General features: G+C 44.3%; 1 protein-coding gene across 1 annotated transcript; it reads right to left on the bottom strand.

Annotated features, from left to right (window-relative positions):
• Window positions 1-703: 703 nt before the first annotated feature.
• Bhlhb9 (basic helix-loop-helix family member b9) lies at window positions 704-4,568 on the bottom strand. Its single transcript, XM_036175343.1, has 3 exons — window positions 4,472-4,568; window positions 3,319-3,438; window positions 704-3,030 (listed from the first exon to the last, which is right to left on the bottom strand). Exon 3 carries the CDS (start codon window positions 2,745-2,747, stop codon window positions 1,122-1,124), a length of 1,626 nt encoding a protein of 541 aa, XP_036031236.1. The 5' UTR covers window positions 2,748-3,030; window positions 3,319-3,438; window positions 4,472-4,568; the 3' UTR covers window positions 704-1,121.
• Window positions 4,569-12,701: the final 8,133 nt, after the last annotated feature.

Below are 12,701 nucleotides of genomic sequence, written 5' to 3'. Positions count from 1 at the left end.
ATACTGCCTGTTAAAATACATATATGCACCTCAGACTTTCCTCCTGACATCTAGTCAGGTATTGCCAAATGCTTAGTGGACATGCATTTAGAAAGCTAAAACTTGCTAACCTGGTAGGAAACATTATCCATCATGAAATTAAACTACTCTTAAACCCCAAATCATCTCTGTGCTGTGAAGACTATCACCTAAAAAGGGGAGTGTTAAGGTAGTTTAGTGAGGTGGGTTCTAGTATGAGAAAAATCACCCTTGCCACCTGCCAGCTGCAAAGAGCTCGGAGTAAGTATTTATTGGTTATAATTCTGATGGGGAGTGCTCAGGATGAGATCTAACAAAAATATGAGTTAACTAGATGACAGGATCACCATAAAATAAACTTGAAAAATACTATGCCAATCTAAGCATCTGACAAGAGTGGGCAACTAATAATAAAAAGTACTTACTTCATTTTCATGCCTACCTTTTTCTTCTGACTGACACAGATGAAATAGTCTAAAAATTTGAATTATAAATAAACTCTAGATTTTGTGTAATTCTGGGCCATTTTGTGTTCTGTAATGAGTGTCCGATGCAGTTCAAATTAAGGGGGCATTGGAAATCCCTCTTAAATTTAATGACCCATAACCTGCTTCCTTTTTGTATCAAGAGGGCACATTTGGAAATATGCATAGATATGTAATATACCATATATACAAACACACAGTGTAGGTACCATCAGTTTTCTTTATTTGCATACGCCTTATTTCTGTAACTAGATTACAAGACTAGTAGTTTCTCTTTTGCTATCTGGAGCCACAAATAGATCTAAGCAGATAACAATCACCAAGACACTGTACTTCTGAAGCAGGATCACAATTTCTTTAAGTAAAACGTTAAAAATCTGCTAATCTAGATAAGATAGAAATCAACAAACTTGTTTATCTCAAGATTTAATATTCATTTGATACACCAAAAATGTTTTAGATTTGACCTAGACCCTGTCATAGGTAATAATTTGTAAAAGATGTTAAGACAAAATGTGTGTACAGTTATTACCAAAATAGTATGCAAAACTCTTTGGGAATGTATAGCCAATCAGAGTTTGGATACTGTTCAGTGTTATCTTCCATTTCTGGGTCATTTTACATTCTTTCAATAATCCCTTTAACTTCACGGAATATGGCAGTAAGAGTACTGTAACTCAAGTGATCGACTACTACGATTGAGCCCTTTCTAATATGTTCCTTTATGTTAATGAAGATGGCCACAGCACTAACAAGATTTGCTTTTGCCTCTTTTTGGTTAAAGATGAGTTTTAATGCTGCTAATGCCTTCATATTGATCATATCTCTGGCTGCCCTGGGATTTTCAGACATATTCAAAAATACTTTCAAAACAAGATTTCTAGTCTTACGATTTCCCTGGGACAGTAAATGGAAAAGCTCTGAAAAGTAACTCACTACAATGTAGTGATGAACAGACTCAGTAGTTAGCTGCCCTAGTATTTTTAATCCAGATTGCTGGCCGGGCGAGTTCAAGGGGAAAGACACAGTTTCTTTACACATATGCTTAACATGAAATTCAACTTTGTGTTGTCTTTCATCCCCAGAAGAATTCAGAGTAATAACAGTCTTTTTTATACCTTCAGGGGAAGAAAAACTGAGCAAGCTTTCAATAAGTGTCACCACACCCACTTCATTAATGAATTCCTGTGCAAATGGATGAACTTTATGTATACCCATTGCTATCTGTGCTATTTTATGAATGAGGGGATCAGTAGTTGACTTAAGTATGTTAACAAGCTTTTCAAATTCTGGAGAATCCAAATAGCACTCCATTTTGCAAGGGCAAGCAAAGGGCTTGATGCCATTCATTTCTCTGATCTTGATTTGTTGTCTAATTTCATCTAAGGTCTGGATGCAAGGTTCAGAACCAAATGGATACTCGGGTATAGACTGTAGGCTTGATCGCGTATTCTTAGTGGAGGCTGTTGTTGAAGTTTCTTCTTCGTTTGAGGCCAGAACAATATAGGAGGAGGGCCTTCCCTCGGATGAGTCCTGAGATCTATAACCTAACACTGCTGGAGTTACAGCAGGAGCTTTGGGCCAAATGGTAACCTCAGACCAGTCCTTTGGCCTGTTTTTTTCATTAATTTCATCCACTGGTTGAGGTTTAACTATTCTGAACACAGGTGTAGGATTAGGATCAAAACCAGCATCATCTCCTTCCCAAAACCAGTTCCCAATAACGTTCTCTTCCTCCTCCTCCTCAGCCCCTGACCTAGACTTGTGGCTGGCCCTTGGTGTAGGCTCTGAGTCCTCGGTGCGGCCCTGAGTACCAGTATTAGTTTTATTTTCACACTTAACAACAGAATTATTACTAACCTCTTCTCCCTTCCAGAACCAAGAATTGATACCAGACTCTTCCCCAGCCCAGAACCAGGCGTCACTAGCCTTATCTTTACGTGTAGATCTAGCAACCTTGTTCTCAGCCTTATGGTAGAAATCCGATGTGCCTTTTCCTGGAGCCTTAGAGTCGGCCCTCGCCCCTTCTTTCACCTCAGCCCCCGCCTTGTTCTTAGACCCTGCCTTCATCTCCGCTGCCACTGCATCTGTTCTAGCTCCTGCCTTAGTTTTTCCTTTGTCGCGGTTTCTGCCTGCAGCTCTGCATGCGTTAGCAGCCTCCCTCTCTGCTGCAGCTCTGGCTTGTGCATTTGCCCTTTTTTCTAGTTTAGCCTGTGCTCTAGCCTTATTCTTTGAACCAGTCATGGTTGAAGCACAGCTGTAGACACCTGTCCAGTCTTAACCTTAGTTCTCTGTTCAGTCCAGGCTAATATCTTTATACTGTTGAACTTGGTCAGAGATGAACTTGGCAGAGAGTCAAAGACAACTGTCAGTTTAGGAATTACAAAATTCCCTTTTCTGACACACAGCCTCTATCAACGGCAGAGACAGAGGCAAGACACTCGGGTTAGGGGAAGATGATGATTTCCAAAGGCAGACCCGTTGAAAGCAGTCTTCTGCCAGTTCAAGGCTAGCACTGGAGAGACACCTAAGGTGGGAAAAAGAAATAGACCTTGAGTGTCCTCCAACCTTTGGTCTTTATACAGACAGCTATACAGAAGGACATAAACAGAGATCTGAACTGTGTGGTAGGAGATGTGGATTGATAGAAAACTCTGACAGCTCATTTTATTTCTTCCAGAGTTGCATCCAGCCCGAGTACTGCCACTCTTTGGTCCCCACCAAACACAACAGTGGTAATAGGTAAGATTGCTTAGAGTAGGAAAGGCTAAAGAGCACTGAGCAGCCAGGCCCTTTGGTCCACACTGGTACATACCATCAGGAACGTATAAGTCTTTACAAAGGCCTCACACCAACTTGCATGGATGTGATGTGACTGTTTCCTCCTTCCTCACTTTCACTGTTGAAAGTCGTCCAACTGGCATCACAGGCAGATCTACAGAGAAAACCACCCATGGGATTAGAATTTTGACAATCTGACAGACGGACCCAAACTTGTATCCCCAGGTATCTTAACGCTCCCTCATACCCTGTTCTCTCCCAGGGATTCTCTCCCCATTTTCTGAGCCAGTATCTGCTAAATACCTATTGACTCAGGCTTGGCTCACTGTCCTCCCACTACCTGTAATGAATGTGGGGGCAGCAGCGTCTGGAAAGGTAGAAAACAATGGGTCCAAGGTAAGATCTGCTTTCACCCACTTGCCAACAGCCACCTCTACCACCGACTGACAGGAATGCTCATGCTCACATTCATACTCACCTCAAATCCTAATGAAGTTTTGTTCTCTTTCTTCACGTCTAAGTGAAGAGCTACCTACATACAGGTCTCTACAGCAATGGTTCTCAACCTTCCTCATGCTGCCACCCTTTAATACAGTTCTTCATGTTGTGATGACCCCAACCATAAACTTACTTTCACCGCTACTCCATAACTGTAATTTTTCTACTGTTATAAATCTTAATGTAAATATCTGCATGCAGGGTATCTAATATGTGACCCCTGTGGGAAGGGTCATTCAACCCCCAAAGGGGTCGCAACCCAGTTAGAGAAACACTGCTCTACAGGATCCTGGAAAGAACAGGCTTATGGATAAAAAGGCAACATTAGAAACAACCAAAACAACACTAAAGGAACTGAGATGATAGAACACCCTGCAAAGGTTTATAGCATATGCTCTTGTATACTCAAGGTTCTTAAATGTCTCCTACATGTCAGCTCCGCCCCAATTACTCCTCAGACGTCCTCATGACCTGCAATCCTCCTGAATATACATCCTCCTAACCCAGAAGTAGGGAATTTCCCCATGCCGGGACTAAATTTCTTTCCCTGAAGGAAAACACAAGACATAGAAACAGACAGTGGAACATATGCAACAGTATTTGGGAAGCAGGCAGCGGGGCTAATGAGTACAATAATTTCAGGACCAGGTTTTGAAATACCAGACTCCCCACATAAGACTAGATCTTACCTTATGTGCTGTCAATGCCAGACTCATCACAAAGCAGGATGCTCAGGAGATGTTCTCTTTCCCATTAAAGAAGAGTCCTCTGGCTGGAGAAGAGTCAACCTATAGAAACCAAGATACTGAGCAAAACATACAAGAAAGTATGTTGACCGTGGTTTAAAATTATTAGGTTTATATGCAGATTTCCAGAACTCAAGTTCAAACACACCCTTTTAGAGAATCAGAAAGCTAGTAAATGAACTCTGTCAACTCTCATCTGTGACCCAGACAGCCACCTTAAGATTAAGAAGTAGCACATTTTCTTGGACACTGCTTCTATACAAAAATATGAGGGACTAGGAAGAGTGGCTGGAGATGATATATGGGGTCCCATAAACAGATACTTAAATCCTATAGTTATTTCAAATATTCTAAATGGAACACCCACCTGCACAAAAACTTCTTTACTTTAACTCCCATTCAAACATATAAAAAATGGTCAAAGTGAAACAGAATGTTGAAAAAATGTATCCTGATTATAATATCATATAATAAAATCATAATATCATATATCATAATATGACCAACTCCTTATCATGACCACTTGCTTGCAGTAAATTAAGCACAAGATTCTAAATACAGAAGGGAATAAAACAATCAATCCTGTATGGAAGGCAAATGAACATTTCATTCTTATGTTCTGGTGCCTTCATAATTGCCCCTCTAATTATGTTTCCCCTTCCCCAGAATGTACCACTCCTACCACTCAGACAGGAGACTTTGCCACCAAGCAGAATCCTGTGGGAAAAGACAGGACACAAGGGCCTCTTTCCGGGGTAAGGCCCAAGTAGCAAGGTAACTCACCACCCAGAGCTAAGCTCGGCCCAAGCTGGACACCCGCTCCCAACCCACCAGCGACCTCCAAGGGAAACCACACTCCCCAGCGACCTCCAAGGGACACACACTGCCCTGCTCCCGCGCCGCCATTTCTCCCGTAGGCACCTCCCCTACAACCCTCCCAGGGCCCAGACACCAAAAAGGGTGGGGAAAAGCCTGCTGCCAGGACATCTGCTCCGCAGGCCTCCAGACCATCACACCCAGCCGCCTTCCCCCCCACCCCCGTGCCCGCGGCCCGAGCCGCGTTCCCGCTTCCTCCTCACCGCCTAGATCTCCGGGATCCGCCACCACTGCAGGGAGCCCCCACGACCCGCTCGCCTCCACCGCACTGTCAGGGCCGGGCGGTGGTCCGCAGTGCGCGGCCGCCCCAGCCCTCGACACACCCCCACTTGCCTGGCCAGGCGCAAGGCCCAGGTCTCCGGGCTCCCCCCGCGTCCCCGTCTGCTCCCGGCTGTGCTCCGTCCTCCGCAGCTCCGCTCACTGTGCTCTCACCGCCGCTTTGCGCGCGAGTGCAATGGCAGAGCCGCGTCCCGCCCCCACGCCTCTGCACCAAACGGGCAGGGGCTGCTGCGCAGGATGCGGCAGGAGCAGCTCGCCTCGAGGGTGTCGGGAAGGGGCGGAGGGATACGGCGCGCTGGGCTCGACGCCCCCTCCCGGGCCCACCCTAGTTCCGACTCCGAGTGGGCGGGGCCGGAGGCAGCCCCCTCCACTCGGAGGGGTGGGTCTCGCCCCTGGGCTTCCGCAGACCCCTGTTCGCCCTAACCAGAGACCACCACCACTTTTCTGGCGCCACTACAGTGTGTGGGATGGCTGAGAGCTAGGGTCTATGAGGGCATTGGAGAGGGAGGCTATGAGAGGAGGTCTGTAGTTGGGAAGCAGAAGGGAACAGCGGAGGGATACTGAGTGCTTCTAAACACCAGAAGGAAGTTGGTCAGTGCCTGTTCCTCCCTGCACTCCACCTCTGCTAAGCTTCAGTTCCTCCTCCTTTTCTGAAGGCTGTGGAAAGGGAGGAGGAGTTCTAGTACTGCAGCTGTAGAGGGGACAGGTAGCCTAGCAACAGCCTGAAGAGAGGGCTCTTGGTGCCTCTCTGATGTTTTTCTCTCAATGCTTCATGGAGTTCCTGGGGGAACAGAGATGAGAGCATCTTATACAGGCCTCACCACTGCCCCAAGCTAAAGCATACTTCTATCCCTGGGAAACCAACCAGAGGTCTGAGCCAAATCATTTTACTTTGTTTTTTTTTTCTAACATGGAATAAAAACTCACTTGGTCACATATGACATAAAAGAACTGGGGGTGGGTGGGAGTGGATGATGGGCGGCCTTAGGTGATAGGTCAATCCAAACTAAGGATGTATGAAGAAACCTTAAGGAAAACTACCAGTGTGCAAGCAAAAATTTTAAAATACAATTTAAAAACAAAGGAGTTTGAACAGAGGTGCACTGCATGGGTGGACACTGCTGCAGTTCTTTTTTTTTTTTTTTCCCCCGAAACAGGGTTTCTCTGTGTAGCTTTGCGCCTTTCCTGGAACTCGATTTGGAGACCAGGCTGGCCTCGAACTCACAGAGATCCACCTGCCTCTGCCTTCCGAGTACTGGGATTAAAGGCGTGCACCACCACCGCCCAGCCTGCTGCAGTTCTTGGAAGAATAAGTTATTAAATAAAATTTCCACTGCCAAAGCACTATGTGTTGTTGGTCAGAGACCCCAGAGCAGCATTTCTCAACCTGTGGGTTGCGATCCCTTTGAGGGGTCAAATGACTCTTTCACAGGGTTGTGCATCAGATATCCTGAATATCAGATATTTACATTATGAATCATAACAATAGCAAAATTAGTTATGAAGTGAGAATGAAATAATTTTATGGTTGGGGGTCACCATAACATGAGGAACTGTATTAAAGGGTCACAGCATCAGGAAGATTGAGAAGCAGTGCCCCAGAGGCACCAAAAAGAACATAAACTTTTGCCATGTTCTTGGTTGCATACCATAACTAGCTATTAAGCCTCTATTGCTGAAGAACCACTCATTTTATTTTTGTTGTAGGACAGAAAATCAATCTTTTAAAAAACTTTAATTTGTTCTTTCTTTTTAAAAACCCATACTTTTAACTCATGGCAATGGTGGAGAGGGTGCTTGAACTAGCCTTCCCCTGCACTCGGATTGGTGTCTACCCTAATTGTCACCACAGAACCTACATCTAGTAACTCATGGAAGCAGATGCAGAGACCCACAGCCAAGCACTTGGCCAAGATCCTGGAGTTCAGTTGAAGAGAGGGGGGAAGGATTGTAAGAGCAAGGAGGGGTCAGAATCATGGTGGGAAAAACCAGAGATAGCTGTCTCAAGTTAGTGGGAGCTCACTGACTCTGGACTGACAGCTGGGGAGCCTGCATGGGACCAAACTAGGCCCTCTGAATGTGGGTGACAGTTGTGTGGCTTGATGTGTTTGTGGTCCCCTGGCAATGGGACCAGGAGCTATCCCAGGTACATGAACTGGCTTTTTAGACCCCATTCCCTATGGTGTGATGCCTTACTCAACCTTGATACAAGGAGGAGGGGCTACGTCAAGCCCCAACTTGGTATGCCAGCCTGTACTGACTACCCAAGAGAGGCCTTAAACTCTATGAGGTGGGGATGGGGATGGGATAAGGGTAGGTGTAGCTGGAGAGCTTCTTTCCAGTCCCACCAAGTCCAGGCAGTCCAACAGCCCACTTATGAAATAAACACATAGACACTTATATTATTTAAACTGTTTGGCCTAATGGCTCAGGCTTCTAGCTAGCTGTTCTTGTATCTTAAATTAACCCATTTCTAATAATATATACTTTGTCACATGGCTCGTGGCTTACTGGTACCTTACATTTCACTTGTCATGGTGGCAGCAGCTGGCAGTGTCTCTCCGCCTCAGCCTTCCACTTCCCAGAATTCCCCTCTCTCCTTGTCCCGCCTATACTTCCTGCCTGGCTACTGGCCAATCAGTGCTTTATTTATTAACCAATCAGAGCAACACATTTAACATACAGAACATCCTACAGCAGGCAGAACAGGGTTTGGTATATAAAAGGACAGAAAAAAATTTAAATAAAAAAAGAAGAAAAAATAAAGAAAAAAACATACTTTATTTTATACACAGTAATACAAATTACTTATTAGCGAAAACTGTAAGAGAATTATTTGATATATCTTTAAACAGAGTAAATGAGAAAATAATCAGGTTACATAACCCCTCCCAAACAGATAAAGTGTGGGTAAAAATCAACAATTTATAAAAGAGACCAAGAGAGGGTAGTTTTAGGTAAAGAGGAGAGACAGAAAGTAGGCAAAAGGATATATGAGTCAGGAAAGAGGATACAAAACTATTTTCAGCTCCTTCATAGTCTCTTCCCCCAACTTTAGTGCTGCAAGCTGCAAAAATATATGAAGTAGGATTTCAGCTGATTGTGACAAGCTAATAACTGGAAAAAGCCAAGGGCCTTCCACAGGTCAAGCTGAGGTTCAAGGAGTCTTGGTGATACTGGCTTTTGATTATTAGCCATTTCCTACTATGAATTTCTCATGTGTTACTGTAGCTTTTCCATCATTTATTGGGCAACATTTCCCCTCTACTAATGGATTATTTAGATAACCTTCTGTGCTGACAGCTATGCACAGCCAGAACCCCCGTTCAAGCCTCCCTGTAATTATCATCATTGAAAGCATCTGGCCAGGTCCATCCCCAGATGGAGGAAAGTACCTTATCAGAGATACCTCTGTACTCTCTAAGACAGACTTGAGCGTCCAGGCTATCTGTTTGAGAAGGCCTGGTGGATATGCCAATTAAGCTTAACTTTCTCTTTTCCAAAATCTTATCTCTAGTTTTAGATCCACCCTTAACAATTAACTCAGAACTAAGGGTTCCAAGTTACAGGTACATCTATCTGTGATGGAAGTTGCCTAGCCAAGTTGCCTAGCAACCAAGCACACTCGCCAGAATCTGTGGGAGCAGAGATACCTTGGAAAGATAAGGATCAAAGGGATAAAAAGGTAGTTTTATTTTTCAGAGGACTAGAAGGATGGAGAAGAGAAAAGAGAATGGAAGAACTAGATAGGTAAGAACTGGAGAGGAACAAACTGAGGTGAGACAGGGAATAACTAGATTGAAGGGGTAGAAGAGAGTACTAGAGGAATGAGGTGGAAGATGAGGAAGAGCCAGGTGGGGAAGAACAAGATGAGAGAGAAGGAGATGGGAGAGGAGCTATGATGGGAAAGAACTAGATGGATGGGAACCTAGATGGGAAAGAACTAGATGGATGGGAACCTAGATGGGGCAGAACTAAGATGAGAGAATTAAGATAGAACTTAGAGGACAGCAGATAAATGTAGATAGAAATCAGGCAGGAAAGGAGCTAAACATGAGATCAGAATAGAAACAGTGTAGAGAAAAAACTGACTCAGAAGAATAAAGTGTATGGACTAAAGAGTTTTGTATATGTAGATTCATTTCATATCATCAAAGATTAAATTATCAGCTGGTTGCATATTCTTCCCAGACCCTGGGAGGGGACTATCGAGGGGCTGGTCCCCCTTAGTCCCTGATACTTTGGTGGATATGTGAATTTAACTTTTTGCATATTGAAGTAGCAAAAACCATTTTGCATTCCAAAAGAATCTAACATGTGTTTTTCCTTTAAGGCAGTGATTGTGAAAGTTTAACTTTATTTTTATTCCATTAATAATGATTGTAATAGGAATTTAACATAACTGGTCCCTGAGTACATTTGTCACATTGACTCAATTAGATAAATCAATCTTGCACTGACCAGGAAACTCTCTGTTGGATAGATTTCATAGTGTTAGAAGGTGCTTTGCAGGCTGCTGGGGGAAGAAAGACATCAATGGTCATATCCAGTGCTGAACCCTACATGCTACAGTACTGACACACAAGGCAAGATGCATCCATTGGTGCAATAGTGGCAGGACAGCTATAGGGCTAACCAGTTGATTTCTGGTTGCATTCACAGTTTACTCCACAGGAGTGATTTCATGCCCAGTACTGTGAACCTAATGAAAAATCCATGTCAAGGAGATCATAAATTCTAGGATAGAACCTGCTATTGCCATATTAATAAATGATTATGAAGTCAAACTGTCCTCTTTTTTTTTCAAGACAGGGTTTCTCTGTGTGGTTTTGGTGCCTGTCCTGGATCTCGCTCTGTAGACCAGGCTGACCTCAAACTTATAGAAATCCACCTGACTCTGCCTCCCAAGTGCTGAGATTAAAGGCGTGCACCACCACTGCCTGGCCAAACTGCCCTCTTAAATATTTATGTTTATACTCATAGATTTGTGCTACTCTTGATCAGGGAAGCTTCACTTGGAAATGAGCAGTGGTTAATGCAGAGATTCATAACGGGTTAAGTGCTGAGAATAAGTGTAAGTGCTCAACCCTAAATGGGTATCTGTATCAATCCCCCCCAACAGAAGGCTATGGGAGCATTGCAGAAGAGGGGACAGATACAATGTATGAAGTGAAGGAAGGAAAAGGACACCGTGAAATGCTATCTGTCTTCTGGATGTGACATGGACTCAAGGACACAGACACAGCACCTGTGGTTTCTGCACAATATCTGTACAAGATTAAGATAGTTAAAGTTCAATAGAAAACCAAGACTGCCCACATCATCTCCACACACTCAGGCCTAATGCTGGATGCACATGTCACACACCCACTTGCCTGGTGAGCTCTCCAGAACCCTCCCTCCAACACCATTCCCACACTCTCACACTTAGCACTAACTGTGCAGCTTCTGCACTAGTATTTCCTGTTGAGTTCTCCAAGAATGAACACCATCTGAACTATCTGTGCTTTCCTGAACCAGGCTCTAGCTCTAGAAATGCAGTTCCTGCACCTGCTTTGCCTGGTGAGCTCCTCAGAACCTCAACTGCCAATGTCATCCCCATACTCTCCTGCCTAGCTACAGATATGCAGCTCCTGCACCAGCCCAGTCTCAGGTAAGCTAGAACCTGATTCCAGACATACAACCAATAAAACGAGTCCACATACCCAGGCACATCACAAAAACACGAACAATATGAAAATTGTATGTGTTCCTCCCCTCCCCTTCTATAAGCTACTAGTCTTATAGAAATGTTCTCCACTGAAAATTACCCCAATAAATACCAGAACACACAATTTAAAAGAACTATGATAAATTTCATCAAGAATTCAAAACTTTTAAAGAAGACATGAACAAAAGCCCCAGTGAACATATAGAGTACAAAATAAATGCTTAAATGATGTCTAAAACACATGGATCTCTCAGGGTAGGGGAAATAGAATAGATTTTGTGAGGAGACTGGGGGCAGGTGGAGATAGGAACAGGATGGATTAAGTAGGGGGTGGAGGGAGAGAGTACTAGGAAAGATGACTAGAATTGGGGGACATTTCAGAGGCAAGGTAGAAACCTAGAGCAATGGAAACCCCTAGGAAGCCACGAGGGTGACTCTAGAGAAGACTCCTAGTAATGGGGTATATGGAGCCTGAAATGTCCATCTTCTATAACCAGGCAAGTCTTCCAGTGGACAATTTGGGACACCAACCCAGCCACAAAACCTTTGGCCTACAATTACTCCTGCCTGCAAGATGTGCTGGGGTAAAGGTGCCGCAGAACTTGTGGGAGCAGCCAAGCAATGACTGGTCCAAATTGAGACCCTTGCCACAAGAGGGAACCCATGCCAGACACTGCCTGGAGGGCCAGAAACCAGAGTCTGGATAGCACAGAGACCAAGGATAGAACCAAACAGAAACAGAAAAAAATCAATGAGATGATTCTTAATGATATTCTGTTATCCTCATAGACCCGAGCCTAGCATAATCATCATCAGAGAGGCTTCATCCAGCAACTGATGGGAGCAGATGCAGAGACCCAGGGCCAACAATTAGGTAGAGCTCAGGGAAACCTGAGGAAGAGGAAGGATTGTAGGAGCCATAGGGGTCAAGGACATTACAACAAAACAGTCCACAGAATCAACTAACCAGGACTCATAGGGGCTCACAGAAATTCAAATAACAATCAGGGAGCCTGCCTGAGTCTGACCTACATCTTCTGCATATGTGTTATGGTTGTGCAGCTTGGTGTTCCCATGGGACTCCTAACGGTGCTAGCAGGGACTGTCTCTGATTCTTTTGTCTGCTTTTGGGACCCTTTTCCTCCTACTGAGTTGCCTCCTGCAGCCTTGATGGGATAGATCTAGGTTTTTTGTTTTTGTTTTTGTTTTTTTTGTTTTGTTTTGTTTTTTTTGAGCTGAGGATCGAACCCAGGACCTTGCGCTTGCTAGGCAACCACTCTACCACTGAGCTAAATCCCCAACCCGAAA

Source organism: Onychomys torridus, chromosome X (assembly GCF_903995425.1).
Source record: "Onychomys torridus chromosome X, mOncTor1.1, whole genome shotgun sequence".
NCBI classification, from domain to species: Eukaryota; Metazoa; Chordata; class Mammalia; order Rodentia; family Cricetidae; genus Onychomys; species Onychomys torridus.
Note: the sequence above shows the minus strand (reverse complement) of the source record. Positions and strands in the feature narration are given on the sequence as shown.

What these genes read in the sequence shown, in the direction of transcription:
- Bhlhb9 (XM_036175343.1), bottom strand. Translation starts at nt 2,747, where the DNA reads ATGACTGGTTCAAAGAATAAGGCTAGAGCACAGGCTAAACTAGAAAAA.